General features: G+C 33.4%; 1 protein-coding gene across 1 annotated transcript; it reads right to left on the reverse strand.

Annotated features, from left to right (window-relative positions):
- Nucleotides 1–10,802: 10,802 nt before the first annotated feature.
- LOC124360783 (testicular acid phosphatase homolog) lies at nt 10,803–18,440 on the reverse strand. The gene is made up of 5 exons (XM_046814671.1): nt 18,180–18,440; nt 15,928–16,155; nt 13,731–13,857; nt 12,680–12,900; nt 10,803–11,033 (listed from the first exon to the last, which is right to left on the reverse strand). Exons 1-5 carry the CDS (start codon nt 18,402–18,404, stop codon nt 10,854–10,856), a joined length of 981 nt encoding a protein of 326 aa, XP_046670627.1. The 5' UTR covers nt 18,405–18,440; the 3' UTR covers nt 10,803–10,853.
- Between the last annotated feature and the right edge of the window lie 910 nt (nt 18,441–19,350).

Below are 19,350 nucleotides of genomic sequence, written 5' to 3' on the forward strand. Positions count from 1 at the left end.
TCTTCTAAAATTCAGAAGGATAGTGACAAACATTTTTCGCTTTGACAGATAACCTAAGACAGTGGCGTATCCAGGTTTTGAGTTTGGTGGGGAGTGACTATCATAAAATTAAAGGGGAGGGGGCGAGGATCTTTTTTTAATATTATGTATATTATGTGAAAGGTCTGCTAAATATTGAAACCTAGAACCTGAAAAATGAATAATTTTATATTAAAAAAAGGTTTTCCTTTAATATGGCCTCCACTTAATCTACTTAGTGAGGTGCGGACTTCCAATTTTTGTTTTTTCCGCGAATACCTCCTACCTATAATAACAGTTCCTAACCTAAAACGCATCCTATGTGTACCTATTAACGAAACAAAAATAAACTTAAATTCACGTTTAAATACATTTTTACCTATTTAAATATTATTAATATCGTGTTTATAGTCAAAAGATAGACTGTTCAAACAGTTAAATGCTCGTTTGAAGTATTTTGCTTTGACGCAACCTGGCCCACCTCATGGCCTGAGCGGATCAAAACTTAACGAGTTGTCTCGTTAAAGGAGTTTTAGTTTTAGTGTTTATAGTCATAAAACTGATCGAACATTGAAATGCTCGTTTTAAGTATTTTGCTTTGCCGCAACCTGGCCCACTCCATGGCTTGATCGGATCAAAACTTGACGAGTTGTCTCGTTAAAGGAGTTTGTTTTAATTTGAGTAGGACAACAAATGCAAAATTTAATTTTAATAATATCATTAATGATAAAAAAGGTCCCCTTTCTTAGTTAGTAATTATTTTCTTTAAACGGTTTTATTCGGTTGGAGCACGATAGTTAATATAACGTTACTTGTGAATAACAAAATTTATCTTCCAAATATGGTAGATAGAATAATATAATACAGATTATATATATATATATATATATATATAATATATATATATATATAATATATATAAATATAAAAACTTTCCACTGACAGACAGACTCATTTCTAAAAAGTATTCCACGTATTGTTTTTTAAAAAGACCTCTATTTTAAAGGACATTATATCGAAACCAAAAATTACCAGCTGATTCTGATGTGGAAAACAAAATTTAAAGGAGCACATCCATGTAATAAATCAAGATGCATGGTGTGCAATCAAATACAAGAGTCCATCAAAATTTGAAAGCAGTTCAACTAAAAAAGTATACAAAATTATTGGAAATTTGACATGTGATACAAAAGATGTAGTATATCAAATTCAGTGTAAAACAATGTCCTAAAGACTACATCGGCTCTACAACAAATAATTTAAGAATAAGAATGACAGGTCACCGTTATGATTTTAAGCATAATGATGAATCAAAAACCATTAGTTATTCATAGTAAAATACACAAAGAATCTTTTTAAAATTTATATACAGTAAAACCAATACGATCAATACAAAATTCTAATACATCAAAATTAAGAAATTTTAGAACAAGCATGTCAAATTGTCACAAAATCTAAATTCCCCTATGGATTAAATCTTCGATAAATTTGAATCATCTGGACACTCATCACATCTTTACACCCACAGTATGAACATATGTTTATCATTTCAAGAATATTATGCTTATTAATTTATTTATCTGTTTACATGTATGTTTTTGATTATTGTATGTGTTTTGTTATGTTGTTTTGACCTGAAGAAGCGTAATGCGAAAATATAGTTAAACAATATTATTATGTTGGCCTTTTTCTACATATATATATATATATATATTCATATTTATATATATCGACTCCTCCGAATAAGAACATCGTAACTCAAATTTTATGTTTTTTTATATTTTTACTATAAAACAATGGAGAAGAAAATCTTCTATTTTATGTATAAATTCTGTGTTAAAACTGATTTTGTGTCTTTAAATTAATCAATGCAAATAAAACATCGTATCTTTTCTAACAATTCTATGTTTCCCAATAATAACATCGTATCTTGAGATACGATGATTTTTGGGATGTTTTGTAGTTCATGGTAAGTTTAGAACATTTCAAAACAATGTGATGTTATGTTTATAACATTTTCAAGGCATTAGTTTAAAAACATTATGTTTTCGTTGTTCTATAAAATGAGCTATTCTTATAAAAGTTACTTTGGAACTCATGAGTTGCCTCACTGATTATTTAAATCAGCTGTTCAATGTCAGAAAATAGTAATATTAGCATCTTGGTGTAGTAGTCAGCTGCTTATTGTTGTATTGGTGTTTCAGCTTTGTTCTATAGGTTATGTTTTTCCTTTTGGATAATTCAATGTAATCAGAAGTAATATAACATTTAAAAAAAATGACTTTAAGAGGTGGACTAATGGTAGACATGATAACAAAGCCTTCTACAATCTTCAATAAAAGGTAAGTTTATTATTTCATGTGATCGAGATAGATCTCCGCTCATCGCCTCTAAATCCAGAGCAAGCTGCAACTGCAGAAATTGTTGAAAAATTTTTATAGAAGATATATAAATGACTACGAAGAGGAATTTTGGGATGATTCAGATTGGGAGCCGTTTTGGTGAAGAAAGTGATGAATCAGAGAATGAGTTTAGCAGCATTAAAAGAAGTAATAAAAGAAAAGCTACTAGACAATTATTTGCTCCAAGTAGCAAAAAAAGTTACTATTCTAATAGGCCAATCAAACAATCCCCTGCCACTGGCTTATCAAAGCAACACTCAAGATTCCTCCTCCAGTGGTAGGAAAGAAAATCAGAACACAAATATTACTGATTTACCAGAAGTCGATTGTACCAATACTAATAAAAAAAAGGAAGCAAAGTGTATGTGTGCTAAAAACTTGTCCTGGCAAAAAAAGGAGTGTTTTCTGTTGAAAATTGGCAAAGTGTGAAAGCCAAAAGATTGAAAAACCTTGGCTTGGAATATGTTAGCCCTACTACCAAAAAAAATTGTTTCGGCTAAAACAATGGGTGGTGGTTGCAATTGAAAAATGCCGATTGAAATGCCAAACGAGGGTAAACCAAGAACAACGCCTTGTTATCTTTGAAAACTTTTGGAAATTAGGCAATCATACGAGGCATTGGGATTTCATAGTGAAAACTGCTACCAAGACAGACAAAACAAACTGCAACCACCAAAGAAAATAGAGATTCGGAAGAAATTAATTCAATTAAATATACTATTCCAGTTCAAAACACCTCTATTCAAGTATGCAAAAATATGTACTTGGATACATTAAGCATAACTGATATGTGGGTTAGGACAGCGTTCAATAAACTGGAAAGGTCTGATGAAGTAACAGTAACCCCAGATAAAAGGGGGAAACACACTGAGCGTGGTAAGTGGATTTTAAGCCATTCTATTAAACAAAGTGTAAGAAATCACATTAAATCTTCTAAAAGTGTCGAATCCCACTGTATAAGAAAGGAAAGTAAGCGACAGTATCTTGAGCAAGGATTGAGCATCGCAAAAAATGTATCGGCTATACCAGGAATGCCAAAAGACAAAGGTGGAGAAAGTGCAACAATCAGGCAATATACTGATATATTTAATTCAGAATTCAATCTGGGCTTTTTTGTTCCCAAGAAAAAGACCATTGTGAGTTATGGAAAAACAAAAAATGCTGTAAGAGAAATGAAAGATAGAGATAAGAAAAGAGCACAAAGTGACAAGTCAGTAAGTGTAGCTGTCTTCGACTTGCAGAAGACCTTGAACATCCCTCAATCCGATGTAAGTATATTTTATTACAAGAGAAAGTACGCTTGTTTACAATTTTTTTATATTGGCAATAACAAAGGATACAGCTACTTCTGGCATTGAAGAAATAAGGGAAAAAAGGTTCCAATGAACTTGCTAGCTTCGTTATGGATTTTATCTTGTCTAGAGTAAAAGATGGTGTCAAGGGAATTTATTTTTACTCCGATAACTGCCCTGGCCAAAACAGAAATCGTATCATGTACAGTATGTATTCAGCTATGGCGGAAAAAAACTGAGTGTAACGATCACTCATCGCTTTTTAGAAAAAGGGTACACACAGGAATGAAGGTGATTCTATGCATGCACTAATTGAGAGGAGGAGCAAGAACCAAACCATTTATGTTCCTGAACAATGGGTCATGCTCATACGGATGGCTAAGTCAAGTGGAGAAAAATATATTGTTAAAGAGGTATGTCAAAAAGACATTGTAAAATGTAAAGATCTGGTAACATTTGATAACAGGAAACTGGCCAGATTGATATAAATGGAGAAAAGATTAAGTGGAACTGTATAAAGGAAGTTCATATATGGAAAAGGATAACCCTACAGCACTGACTTTAAAATATAACCATACTAAAGAGACATGCTTTGTACTTGATCTGTACCATAAGCACACTGGAAGCAGAAGAAATATTGAAGAACTTAGTTTTAGGACCTGCTTACAAGTCTAAGTTAGCAATAACAACTTCAAAATATAAAAGATCTTTTATCTTTGTGCAATGGTATGCAAATTCCAGTAATGTACCAACATTTTTTTAGAAAACTAAAACATAGCAAGACCACCACAAGTGTAGAAAGTGTGATTGTGAATAGAGTTGTATTTATGAATAGTAAATATTGTGTATTCAGAATTTTTTGTATTCCAATTTAAAACAGTTTTATGTTTCTATAAGGTTTAATACTGTTTGAAGTAGTAATTTGAGCTGTTTTAAAAGCATAAAAAACTACTGCATTTTGCTGTAGTCCTGCATTTTGTATGTAATATCAATCATAATTTGTTTCTTAATAGTAAAATAATGATAGCTTATATTAGTTTTAAATCATGAAAATGCTTCTTTAATAAATAAAATTAACTGTTCCTTTCTAAAACAATAACTTTTACTCATTAAATTACCCGAGTCAAAACGGTGAAGATGAAATTTCTTCCATATAAGAACATCTTAACTGAAGATACGACGTTCTTATTTGGAAAACTGTGAGTAGAAGATAAAATTTTTTCCATATAAGAATATCTTAACTCAAGATACGATGTTCTTATTTGTAAAACTGTGAGTATAAAAAAATCGTAACTCAGTAAACAATCTAAATAATAAAAATTCTTCATGCACAATACTACTAAAAATGTGTGTCAGCATAAGTGTATTTATCAATACAAAATTCATTACTTTAGAGAGAATAGTCTGGGCTCAGGGATTCTATAACTTTCAAACTGCTCTCCTGAAAAATTGCAGATTTTGAGATACGATGTTCTTATTCGGAGGCGTCGATATATACATATATATATACATATATTATATATATATATATATATATATATATATATATATATAAGAGAGAAAATGGATACTTAAAACATTGCAACCTCACTAAACGCTTTCTTCAAACTGTGATTCACTATCAGGTATTTCAAAAAGAGGTAATCTCGTAATCGTTTTAGGCAGTCAATGATTAATAAATTACAAAATCAGTTTTAGGAACATGAGGTCTGGTTGTGATTAGAGAATAACACTGAAGTATCGAGTCTTAGAACCATGGATCAAGCCTATGAGAATCGTTATAAAATTAAACTTTCCAAGTGGATTAAACGTGAGTTATACAGGCTGTACAGCAAAGCTTTTCTTAAAAATTAACGTGTAAGCAATCATAACCAAACTTTTCTCTTTAACTAATTTATTTTTATTTATAATTTCTTTGTTGATGTTTTATTTTATTCTTAAAGCCTATTTTCATATTTCTCTTATTTCCTTATTAAGGCTTATAGAGAAATAAATAAATGTACCACTATCTAATCATATTCCATATTGTGACGATTAATATATTTACACATTACCTACAATATATTAATAATATCAGTTATACTATGGAAATAAAACTCCTATGAACTCTATGAAAAATAAGTGAAAAAAATTTATTTCATAAGAATCAATTGATAAGTTTCACTGAGCTGTTATAGTACTAAAGCGTCATTGAAATGAACTTACTAAGAAATATTTAAAAAAATCAAAAATGATATGGAACTCCTTAGGTTTTAATGTGTTCTTCAGATTTGAATGCCAGAAATGGAATGAGTAGTTAATATTGGAAATTTATTCTGTATTAAATTATGGCAGAGCAATTATTTTACTACAATAAATCCCCTGCACACCTCTTTGAGATGCTTCGGGCGAAGAAAGATCATCAGATCTTCGGAAAATTGCATTACATTTAGGTGAACCACATCCAATACATAATTAACCTTTAAGAGGAAAGGACCTAATAAGGAGTCCTGTGGAACGCTAGGTGGTAGGAAGTGCGCTAAGAATAAGGAGTCCTTTAACAGAAAGTGGGCAATCATATTGTTAGCTAGATACCTTTATCAGTACAGGGTCAACCAACCCATAAAAATTGATTTATCAGTACAGAGTCAACCAACCCATAAAATGTTGATTTATCATAAGTATATATAATTTTAGTGGCCTTTGATAAGCTTTAGTCGTGTTAACTATTTCAACATGTTTGTTATTACAAAAGAAAAAGCAGTCAAAACATATTCTTGGGTAAAAGAAGACTAGAGAATGTGTATATGGTATGTTCAAAGGTATGTCTAGGGATAGATCACTGTATAAATCACTGTTAACAGTACTCTCAAATCTTTTTCCAGTGTCAAGAAAAACGGGTACAGGAAGATAGCTCATTAAAAATAAGTTATTTAATAAATAGCATACATAAAAACTAAATTTATGGAAAATAAAACCTGATTTGTAAATAAAAATTTATAAAGTATTGCTCTTAAATATAATGCATTAATTGTAGTTAGCCACATTGTCAAACATATTTTAATAGTTATATGCCATATTATTGTTTATTACATGTCATGTAAGTAAAAAATCAAATTAATGTTGTTTTTCTGTTGAACAAAATATTTTTTTTAACAAATCTTTGTACACTGTAAAAAATTGTGTATTGGTATGATATATCTCATGACTATACCAAATAATGAGAAACTAAAATAACTTAAACAATAAGTGTTCTTTTTTTCTCATCGAATGCCAGCAATATTTTTTTTTTGTGGAACGCTTGCGAAATGGTTATCTACTCTACATGTTCATGAAGAATGGATGAAACAGGTTCTTTCCGGACATTTGCCATTGATCAGTGATACAAAAACTAAAAAAAAACAAACTTTAAACAGAGAAGACTGTATGATTGGTAACCTCGTGTAACTTTTCTTTTTATTAATCTGATAAACGGTCACGTGGTAAAGAGGAATAACCACTAACAGTAAAGTACTGTTTATTGTTTTAAAATCTATTTGTATCAGCAATTAATAGTCAGATAGAATTTAATGAACTAATGTGTTGTTTTTATATTTTACCAACACGTCCATCGGACATTTCTTGCTTCATCTATCAATTATCAAATATGCGTATGTTCGTAGAAGAGATCTGGAGATTTATTAGATTTTATTTTTAATTTCTTTAAAGAAAGAAAACATTATAAGCACGCCCTGTTTTTATATGTTAAACTGATAGAACATTCAACGTAAATTTTATATATACACTTTATATATATATATATATATATATATATATATATATATATATATATATATATATATATATATATATATATATATATAGACACTTCTTTTATATATAACTTTATCTAATATATACTTTTATCTTCATAATGCAAAGAAATTCCAACTTAATACGATCTAATATTTGTATATTACATATAATAGTATGTGTGTGTGTATGTGTGTAGAAAAATATTAACTAATATTATTTCTGTACTTTACAATAAGTATCGTGTTCTTAAATTTAGATAAACGTTAAAGAAATGTGGTGATTATTTTTAACTACCAATTATTACATTATACAATTAATAGATTCGTATCCATATTTAGGAGTGTCAATCGATTAATAAACCTGCCTCGTTGGGACATTATACAAATTTTACTAATATTTGTTATATACAATATACAAGTTATCTATACAGCTTGTATGTTATGTTGCTTGCTGAGTATCTTGTATATTACATTTTTATTTCACCAGTTTCTAGAAAGTGCGTATATGGTGGAGAGTATTAGTGTATATGAATAATCTTTTAGCTTTGTAAATATCCAATGTATTTGTGATATGAAGATTAATGCATCAATGGATACGGTGGATGGCAATCTCAGTGTATATTTGATGGAGATTTCAGTATTACATTTATCACTGGTGGATATTTTATTTCAATAAATGAATGTATTTTATTGATACACCAATTCAAATCCCCTGAATTTAATTTCTCACTCCTAGGAAAAAAAACACGCCTAGGAGAAAAAACTGAAACCGTGTACACATGAACCCCAATCGGCTGAACTTTATCCATTATTTGTAAACAATGGAAGAGTAACCTTAATTCAAGTGTGAATAAAATAAAATTGAAGAAATAAACATAAATAAACATCCTCGTATGTATTAAATGTTTTTTTTATTAAAACAATTGACATAACTATTCTATAATCATGAGTTGCTGGTATAAAACTTAAAAAATGTGAAAAGTAATGCATAAAATGATCATTAGTAGATATCCACTACTGTACACCAAATGGATATCTATTGTGTCTGTTGTTTTCCACGGTGGATGATCCACCAGTGAATATCAAGGCTATTATATACATTGTATAAGTATACATATCCATTGTTGGGTAGCCATTGATGGAGAAACACTGTACATGCAGGGTATAAACATTGGTGGAGTGGATATGCGATGGATGTTGTGTATATATACAATGTAGTATCTTGTGCTATGTGGGATGGTACCGGCCTCAATAGGAATGTATTCACGAAACGTGACTTTCACCTTGATTGAATTTGAAAATATTCTGTTGAAACTTATGTCAAGAGAAGCGTAAAAAGGGATAAAACCACAAAAGCTGTATGGAAACCATTTGTCACAATCATCCCTGACAGTAGAAGACAAGGCCTCAGAGATCACCTGATGTCTTCGGTGCGGAGTCAGTATCTTTCGCTGAAGATGATCTGGAGATCAGCAATGAAGCCAGTGGCAGGAGGATTCCGCCTTCAAACCAGAATCTTTAACCTGTTATGTATAATAGTTTTGTGCAATTATAATGTCAATTGAGAAAGATAAGTGACGTTGATTGGAGTTTTCCAAGTAATGTATGCAATGTTACCTCATTTATTTATCTAAAATGTGGCAACAATAATAAAAAAAATACTGTACAATAATTAATAAAAATTAAATAGAAATTGTTTTAGATTATGCACCTCATTATGAAATATATTACGAGAAAGTTTGATTCTCTGCAGTAAGAAATTTTAACCCTCTGAAGATCATCCGATGATAATATAGACTGTCACAGATAAACTTAACTTCATCCCAAACCGTATTCGGTGGTCTCCTAAATTTTACTTGAAATTTAAATTAAAATATTAAAACTAAAATGGCGTGCTACTTGTACATGCTATATAATCACTCTCGTATTCTAATAATAAAAGAAAATAGGTTAAAATAACACGAAGTAAGTTTTATAAATTTTAATTGGCATTCCTAAGATAATTTAAATAATAAATATTAAATAATAAAGCTTTACCTAAATCTATATGAACTTTTAATACTGTAAACATAAAAGCCTTATCGTATTTCTGACAGGATTCTTTGGCTTTTAATAAGAGGATTCTTTATCTTATGCTGATAGCTTTATAATATTTTAACTAACCTGGGAAAATTACTTAATTTGCAGATGACATGCCCTCAATTCGCCATGCTGCAATTTCCTTTGTGGGTATAGTTAACTGTTACATGGTGATTCCAGTTCCCGGTATATCAACGTTATCAACTGATCGTTTGGTTGGCGAGGCGCTGTTTCGATGGAGTATTGTACTGAACAAATAATGGGAGCTGAGTTGTAGCTTCTCATTTAACGCACGTTGTATCCATTTCATAAGGATGCTATTCCCTTTAGCGCCAACTTTCAGAATTCAAATCTACATTAGCGTAAATGAGTACTGTTTGACGAACGCATGTGAGAGTATTAATAGTCTTCTTAAATATAATCTCAATGGCCAGTTTCCTTTTTACAATATTGAGTATAAAATTGTAGATAAACGTATTACCGGGCAAATTCGTACCTCCCTACTAGTAGTAGTATTAGTAGGTCTGCAGGTGGTCGATTACATATTGATTCTGAAACTAATTCTTTTCATTCCCTTATGTCACCCCACAGTTAAACAAATATCGACGCATTAATTTATTAAAACTACGGTACAGCATTTTAGTCGGTATTCAGACCACTAAAACCGGTTTAAAATTTTTACAAATACTATTTATCCCTATTGTTACTTGCCAAGTAACTTTATTCTAGATGACTTTGTCATTTCTATAATGTTGTATATACTGTAAGCAGGACATGCTATGCGTTATTGCAATGGTAATATTGTGCGCTTTATTCCCAGTCGTTTTATTCTTTCTAATCTTGGTTTTTGGTTAAAGATCAAAGTATGTGAGCTACTTGCACGTTTTTATTATTTACTTGTGATATCACCAATATTTGTTTGTTAGGCATATTAGCAATTTTCAGCTACGACGCCATGTCACATTCGTCATGTTTTATTCAACTTAATCTTATCAAATATGAGTACAAGCCGAGAGATTCCATGTGGTCCTCGGCGCGGCGATGCGCAGTAGCCTACTGCTCATATGGAGTGGAGGGGGAAGTCACGAGCTCAGTCTGTGAGCCGGCTCCCTTCCGGTCCCCCTCCAACTCCTTTCCAGCCGCGGTTCCCCTCTCACGCATCTAGGAGACCACCTGGAATCTCTCGCTCTGTACACTACAATATTTGAAACAATAACCAACAAAATCATTAAACGTAATGACTGAAAAACCATTGCCTAGTAATATGTATATCAGATCTCAACAATGAACTATTGTAACGCGTCACGTTGCCAAGTTGATTTGACATTCTTTCTGAAAATCTGTGATGTTGTAGAATTTCTCATATCAGTGATGTTCAACAGCAGATGAAAGTCACAGGGAGAGTCACAGCCGGGGATGTTGAGGTGTGTAGGCTCTAAGTCTGGAGAGCCTCCGTTTATATTTAACACCTGAAACAGCAACATTGTACTAATACGGGAATACTAATCGTTTGTGTAAAGGTTAAATCTACAAACGTCAATGTATACAATAATTTCCCGAAATCATACGTTACAAGTAACTGTAACAAAAATATGGTAAATCTAAAGTCTTTTGAAGTGGGCTATTGCATAAACTCGTGGCAATTCCAATAAGTCTATTACACATTGTATTTTGGAGTAAAATATATTAAATTTCATAAATATTACTAACTAGATTAATGAGCCCCTCAACGTAAACATATGCGAGAGAAATATTTTGGAAAAACAATGGTTCGGGTAACTAACACACGGTACCAGATCATGATTAATTTATTTTTCTTCGGTTTCTTGGCTACTAAACTGAAATGAAAGCTGGAGTGACCCGCACGATATAATTCCATGACCTTTGAAGTGGTTTTACCTCATCGCTGCTGACCCCCAGCTGTTCCCACCATGACTTATGGTCAAGTGCTCTCCACATGGTATACAAATTGTCCGAAAAATAGATTCCTGTTATTTAATGTACGTTTATTTGTTTCCGGTAACAGCATATAACGTTTCTTTTTTGTAACAGGTGTTCCACACACGTAAACCTGACAACATTGCTCAGCGTAGGGTGAAGAATCAATGTGTGAGAATCCACCAAATCACTTATTAGGAACGTGAGAATGAGAATCCGCCAAATTGCTATATTTTCAATATTTTTACAGGTATTTCCAATATTTTGATAGGATAAGAGTGTGAGGAGGGATTTTCTCCCGCACCGCAGGGATTTTTTTTCCGCAGCCAGAGGGGGCGTTGCCTAGCCGCCATCTTGGATCACGTGACCCGCTGTCGAACAATCAGAACGCTGGGTTATAGTGGGGCCACGTCTATTGGGAGGGATTTCGTCGCACCAGCCACCATTGGTGTACTTTCGTGCAGACTGCTGTACTTAAATACAAAGTTTGTTGATTGGCCGTTATTTTTCGCAATATCAGATGAGATAAATAAATTAATACGATTAATCAATACGTTCTCAAGTTCATCATTATTAAAGTTCCCTTGACTTTATTCAATGTCAGAACTATTTACAATTTCCTTTCATATATTCTAAACCATGTCACAAAAATTGTTACGTCATTCCTTTTACCCTTACTGACGATATTTATATTGTAGCCTATATTTAACTAACAACTGACAATTTTTATCGAAATGGATACAAACCAAAGTTGGCAGGATTTATAAGTTATTAGTAGATTAGTAGAATTATTAAGTTTTAGTAGAACAAATAATATTAGTGAATTACGGTGGATAACGCAGACCCTAGGGTCTTGTGTACGAAGGGCACCACAACGTGTGATTGGGAGAGAAAGAACTAACTACTAAGAAGTCTAACTAAATACGTTGGACTTTGAGCGTGAGTTTAGAGATAGCGCAGGTTCGAATTCTGTCTGTGACCGATGCACTTTTAATCAGTACCATCGAGACCTTTACTGTATCGACTCTACCCCTTAATTTGTTTGATAATTCAAGCCAGTGGCCCATGAGGACGGGCAGAATAAGGCTAAAAGGGTATCGGCTTATCCTGAAAAAAAATATATTTTGGTTCAAGTTAGAACATGAATTTCGCATTTTCTACGATTACTAATTTTTACCTCAACATAAAATTGTTCGTCAGCATGACCCTGGTGGAGCTCCAGGATTAAGACTGACCCAGGTTTCACGGGACCGATGATTTCTTTGTTCAATCCCAGAATGGCCTGGAGGCCGAGTAGAGTATTGTCGTGGCCAGAGTAGTACACCATCTTTTTGTCTGACTCCAAAGAGTTGTTTACCTTTGTCCGCATCAGCTCTACTATTTCTTGGAAGAGTTCTCCTGGAAAACCACTCATCATTATAATTATTGGGAAAGTATCATACTAACCTTTATTAAACTAATGAGATAACAAATGTTCTCTCTACTCTAAATATGTTTCTACTTAGTAATGCACTATACAAAACTCTCCTATATTATTAGAATTGTATGTATAGAATTGTTTTGTACATTTGTAGAAATGTTGATATTTCAGAAATTCTTTGAATTTCTCTTAAATATTTCAAAATACATTATTGAACGCCTCGGTTGCACGTGTCGTTACTTCTAAATTCAGATGAAATACTTTATATTTAATCACACAAGTGGTCGCATGACATGTTTACATGAAGATATGGAATCGGAAAGATTCATTCGAGACCATTGACACTGGAAGCGACGTTCCAGAGTAGTCACCTTCTTATCACGTTGCTTTCCAAAAACCCTGAAAGGAATATAATCTTGAGCATTCTGATGGAATATTTCAGATTGAATCACGCAAAGTGGTTCCACAAGAACTTCACGCCAAGTTATGGAATCGGGGAGATTCTTAGGAGACCATTAGTACTGGACGTGACTCTGCCAATTGCTACAGTTTGGATATCAGATACGCCTATCGAAGTTAAAGTTAAGGAAACATAAATACTTTCCAAGAATCTAGTCTGGATGGTCAGTGTCGATGGCTATGGTTTGTAGTAGTTTGGATATCAGATACGCCTATCAAAGTTAACGTTAAGGTAACATAAATACCTTCCAAGAATCTAGTCTGATGGTCAGTGCCGATCGCTATGGCTTGTAGCACATTTGGATATCAGATAGGCTTATCGAAGTTAACATTAAGGTAACATAATTACCTTCCAAGAATCTAGTCTGATGGTCAGTGCCGATTGCTATGGCTTGAAGTAGTTTGGACATTAGAAACCCCAGCGGCTGCGGGTATACTTTTTTAGACCATTCAGGCAGAGGCAGCCCGTCTTCTTGCTGAGGACAAGATCGCAATATTTACATTTCGAAAAATCATGGGAATGTCACTCACTTGACATTATTTTCAAATCAGAGTCATTTTCTATATATACTTAGTATCTATGTGCATTTTACTCATGACCAAAGAACTGCGGTGGAGACATATCCAAGCGTCAAATATTTTTTTAAATAAAAGCTGCAAATTTTAGTTACGTTAATAATATTATCATGCCTTTTCAAAAATAAATGTAAGCAGAACATAGTACCGTTATTTGACCACTATTATACTATGATGAAATGAGTTTCTTTTGGTGTTGTTCATCTTCTCATTAAAGTTCTCTGAAATTAGGTTGGCTAGTGTAAATGGATCTGGAGCGTGAACTGGCCATAAAGCGGTCGGGAATTGCATGCTCGTGAGCGATCTGTTTTGCCTCCAAGCGTTACCTTGCTACATATCTCCTATTTCTGTTATTGAAATTGAGTGTTTCGCTTTAAACTTCACGTAAGATCATTATCACTACTTAGGTAAAATTACATTATCTTCCCCTAAAACTTTTACTTTGCTCTCTGATACTTTAAAACCGAAATAGCAATGCATACATTAAAAAGATTTTCCATGATTATTGGACAAGATTAGAGATTATTTCCAGTTTTCTGAAAGTCCGACACCTCATGCCTCCGGCCACGCTTGTTACGGCAGCCATCGCCGTACTAACGGCCTCTAACGGAAATCATCTATCAAGATAGTTCCCAGACATATAAGGATGTACCCAAGGAGGGGTTTCAAGGGGTCCGGACCACCCTCCCAAATTTTCAATTTTTTCAATTACGTTTTTAGCAAACTTCATTATTATTTAAAAAATCTGTTACTGACATGTACTGATGAAAGATCATTCTAAACATTGACACGTGTAAAAAAATTTAAAGGAACTCAATGGGGATTAAGCTGTTTATAACTGCACTTGCATTACTTTCTGTCCACTCTGGAAAAAGTCAGTTTCTCCAGAGCAAGTACTAGATACGATGGCTCAGAACTCAAGAAGAGTTTTGCTTTTGTAGAAACTCTTTTACATGAAGGAAATAGGATTTTTCCGGACATTTGCCATCGTTCAGTGAAACAAGAAATCAGTAACACTACGTTTCGAGATCTGCAATCTGACCTCTTTTTCAGGTAAAGAAATAACCTAATACATAATTACAAACTAGGTTAAAAGAAACAAATCTTACCAAAGCGTTGTGGCACGCCTAAGTCAGGAATCACAACCTACATGTTGTTTGTCAACTTCACTACGATTTGTTTATTTGTTTATTTTAACCTAGTTTGTAATTATGTATTAGGTTAGTTCTTTACCTGAAGAAGAGGTCAGATTGCAGATCTCGAAACGTAGTGTTACTGATTACTGAACGATGGCAAATGTCCGGAAAAATCCTGTTTCCTTCACAATCCTTCCATCCTCTTTTACATATTAAAATTTCTCAATGTGTATTTGTATATTATGTACTGTGTTTGCAGGCAATGAAATAATATGTTTGTAGTTACATTACTACATAAGTCTAATCAATTTCAATTATTAATTCTGCACAACCTTATTAAAACAGTGCATTCACAATTATAAATATCAATCGTCAATAAAACCTATTTAAAGACGTAAAACCTTTGTGTAAATTTCACAATTTTGCTTCTTAAATTAGAATGTTTCTGGGGGAGGCCCCCCATTTCGTCTTGACCCACCCTCAAATTGTTTCCTGGATATGTCCTTGCACACGTAACAGAAAAAAATTTAGAGGGTTTGACCACGAATGCTTAAGAGCTTCCAGATATTATAACGTTTACATGAATATATTTCTGTAAAGAACGTTACAGTTTTGAATCAGATAATCCAATTTGACCAATCACATAATTTACACAAGCTATTTGTTTCAAATGAGGGGCATAAGCAGCACAATTACTATCAATGACTTCATTATTAATTCCCGATAGCCAGGACAAATGTAATCTACTTACTGATTAATAGTTATAGTATTGATTGTATTCTTTGTTCTTAGTATTTAGTGTTATTATCAGTATTTTATCTTTTAATGACATACCGGATGTAAGAATGATTCCCAAAAAGAGTATAAAGCGATATATCTTGGAATGCCTGCAACTGTTTTTGTGGTTTGGTTGTATGTATCCATATCGTATCCGGAATAAGGAAGAACTTGTGCAAAGAACTCGTTGAGTTCAGAGTCATACTTCTGTTCAAACTCTGCCATGGATTTGTTCTGATCTTCTCGGAATATAGGACAAATGTTTGGTCCCCATGGACGCACCATCTGAAAAAGTGAAATCAGTGTAAGAGAGATTATTACAACTATTCAATAAATACAAGTTCTCTCACCCTATATTATTCCTATTTATTAATCTTATAAATAATCATTGTAACTAATGAGTAAAGTTCATTTTGAAACGTAATGAAAATGAAATGAAAAAAAATGCTATATCAATGAGACCTATCTGAAGGTTACGGTTATCAGGCTCTCGTTACCACTCAACCTCAACAGGCTCTAATAGGTATATCGGTTATATCAATTAATTATTTAATTCATATTAAAAGGTAGATATATTAGAGTTTGTAGCATAGCGTTACATTTTGAAACACTATTAATATACTTATATTCATATTAGCAGATCAACCTTTCATTAATAAAAGAGTTCAAGAGAATTTTCTTTTTCACTTAGGGTCGGAAGATAAGGATACATCTAATTGCACTCCAGGACTTTTGGACTGCTTATAGAGTAACATGACATCTTTTGTCAGATCCTATGTTACAGCTTAAAAGTAATAAAGGAACTAATGGTTTTTACTAACTTCGCCTGTAAAATATAAAGAGCTCATTCATTCATTAATGTTTGATCTAATTTTGGTGAGCACTTATTCTTAGTAATGTCTCCTAAATCAAAGCAGTTTGATGCCTAATTTTTTCACAGTTTTCGTACTGATTTAAAATCGAACGTAACACAGTACTTCTAAAATGGTACATGTTCCAGTTGCTGTTACTGCAACTGCCTTCCTAATCTTTGTTCCAGGAACGGTGGTAACCGTTTAAAGAATCTGTATTGTAACAGTACCAGTAACAGTAATGTGTACCGGTTACTTTCGGTTTGCGGTAATAGATACTCTCGGGACAGACGAGTACCGGTACAATGTACCTGTTACAGTAGTCCCGACACACCTTTGGTCCCAGCCACTCCAACGATTATCCTCCCATTGAGCTAAACCTATGTATGAACCCCCCACCAAAAATCTGGACATTTGCGGATTAGATAATAATAACAATAAATTAATGTATTGCAAAAATTACAACGTGATCATGGTATTGCAATCATCAGTTTAAATTAAAATTTTGCTTTTCACTTCTTTCAGTACTTTATTTAGACACACAAAATGTTTTATCTACCAATTCTCATTCTTTCTTTAATGTCTCACCTCTGGCTTCGAGACCGCTTAGCCAATCACGTGGTCTCTCTGTTAAACTCGTCTATACTTGAAGAATTTCAAACGGGCTTTGTGACACTTTTGTTCGTTTCCAGTAAACTACTGAAAAATTGATCTCCTGCTTGAGCAGGCAAAATTTAATGGGATACAGTTCCCAGATCGGTACTTCTCCCTGCCTCTAGTTTCAGACGAGCGGAACTAGCTACCTCTTGTGTTTTCGCACTTTGACTTGAAAAGCGATGTTAAAAGTATAGAGGCAGAAAAGTGTTAACAGTTGAAGATTTTTAAATGTTGGAATTTACGACTGTCTCCAGTGAATTTCGGCAATTATTCTGGATAATTTTTTAGCTTTTTTACAGATACCAAATGTAAGTAACAAATAGGTTTTTCCCTCAATGTAGGTTCTATTAGCAGGTATAAAGCAATATGAGCTAATGACGCAGTGTAGCGGGTCTAACGGTTATCTCAAGATAACCGGATCAAGCAACGTCGAACGTAGCTGCTGCCTGGATGAGTGACCGCTGAGCGATACTGTCCTTGCAAGCAGCCCGCTTGCCCGGCCATTGGTGGTGGTTTGGAAGTCACCTTTTTGCCGTTGGTACCCAGGTTGTGTTAAAGCCGCCTTCTTATCCCTTACTTTGCCTGGTAAAATAAGCCATCTTTGTTTTACTTTAAACCAGCCAGAGGTAAAACATCAATTAAATTAAGTAAAGTTATGTTTGTTAGATAAAGTCTAGAATTCATAGCAAAGTAGTATTTTCCTACTTAGTACACTAGACATTTAGTGAGTTAGATCGTTCTGTGTGAATTTGTTACAGTAGGGTAGTACTTTAAAAATAAAACACTAAACATTATACTCACGGAATTACGGTCTCGAGGGTTAGGATAGATAGGTATAGGCTGCCACAGCAGGTTCCTGTTCCAGACCTGGAATCCTGTGGGAGGAAACAGTCCGGCGAGGAACAGCTCAGCGCTCTCCAGAGTGCGCTGCGTAGAAGTGCTATAAGCTTGGAACTCCCCAGGCCGGTAGATATCTCCCAGAAACCCACTGTACATGGAACGGAACTGCTTCCCTAAGTTATACATTCGGATGCGACCAAGCTGTAAAAAATAATTAGCAGTTTTAGATTAAATAGATATTGTGAAGGACAGCGGGTTTTTACGGATATTTGCCATAGTTCAGTGATGAAAAAAAAACAGTAATACTACGTTTCAATACCTGAAATCTGATCTCTTCTTCAGGTGAATAACTAATCTAACACATAATTAATCCTGACTTATGTTTGTCACAACGTTCAGGTATGATTTGTTTGTGTTAGCATACATTCTTGTTATGTGAAAGGTTAATTTAATTATTCACCTGAAGAAGAGATCATATTGCTGATCTCGAAACGAACTGATTTTTGCCATCACTGAACGATGGTTAGTTAGGCATTTTCACTAGGCATTAAATTGATTAAAGGATAAACGTCATTGAACCAAATGCTTAAAACCAGCTAAAGCAAGAAGTGCGCTTTCTGGGGTGAAAGAGAGAGGTCGATGACTTGGTTCGTGATCCTAGAAAGAATCTGTAAATCATTTATACGTTTAACGCAATGTGAATTCAGCTACAGTTCAAATTCTTCTTAGTGCAGCGTCTGATGGGGTTCCACATTTCATACAAATTTATATGTTGCTGACTCATAATTCTAAACTTAATAAAAGCTTGCTCAATTTTATAACCTTTGGTTTATATTAAAACAAATCATGCATACAAATTTCTATTTGCTTATTCAATTATGGTGTGGGAAATGTTAGAGTTTGTGTTCCAGAGCTAAAAACAACAAACGTTCGCGACGTTATTGTAATAGTTTTAGGTTAATTTTCTTTACAGCTAACCTATTGGAACTGTCCTCTTGTTAGCACTTACCAAATTATATGTAATACCTTTCTCTCAACAGAGCTCCTGAGCACAATACTACAGACTTTCAAGTGTTGATACATACGGTATATAAATCGGCTTGTGGAAACGACAACTGTCCCAAAAATCCCA

Source organism: Homalodisca vitripennis, chromosome 4 (assembly GCF_021130785.1).
Source record: "Homalodisca vitripennis isolate AUS2020 chromosome 4, UT_GWSS_2.1, whole genome shotgun sequence".
Lineage (NCBI taxonomy): Eukaryota > Metazoa > Arthropoda > Insecta > Hemiptera > Cicadellidae > Homalodisca > Homalodisca vitripennis.

Coding starts and splice junctions, on each gene's coding strand:
- LOC124360783 (XM_046814671.1), bottom strand. CDS start 18,404: ATGTATAACTTAGGGAAGCAGTTCCGTTCCATGTACAGTGGGTTTCTG. Junction 12,901..13,730: donor TCAGACTAGATTCTTGGAAG/GTAATTATGTTA, acceptor GTGGTTTTCCAG/GAGAACTCTTCCAAGAAATA. Junction 11,034..12,679: donor ACGAACAATTTTATGTTGAG/GTAAAAATTAGT, acceptor TTGCTGTTTCAG/GTGTTAAATATAAACGGAGG.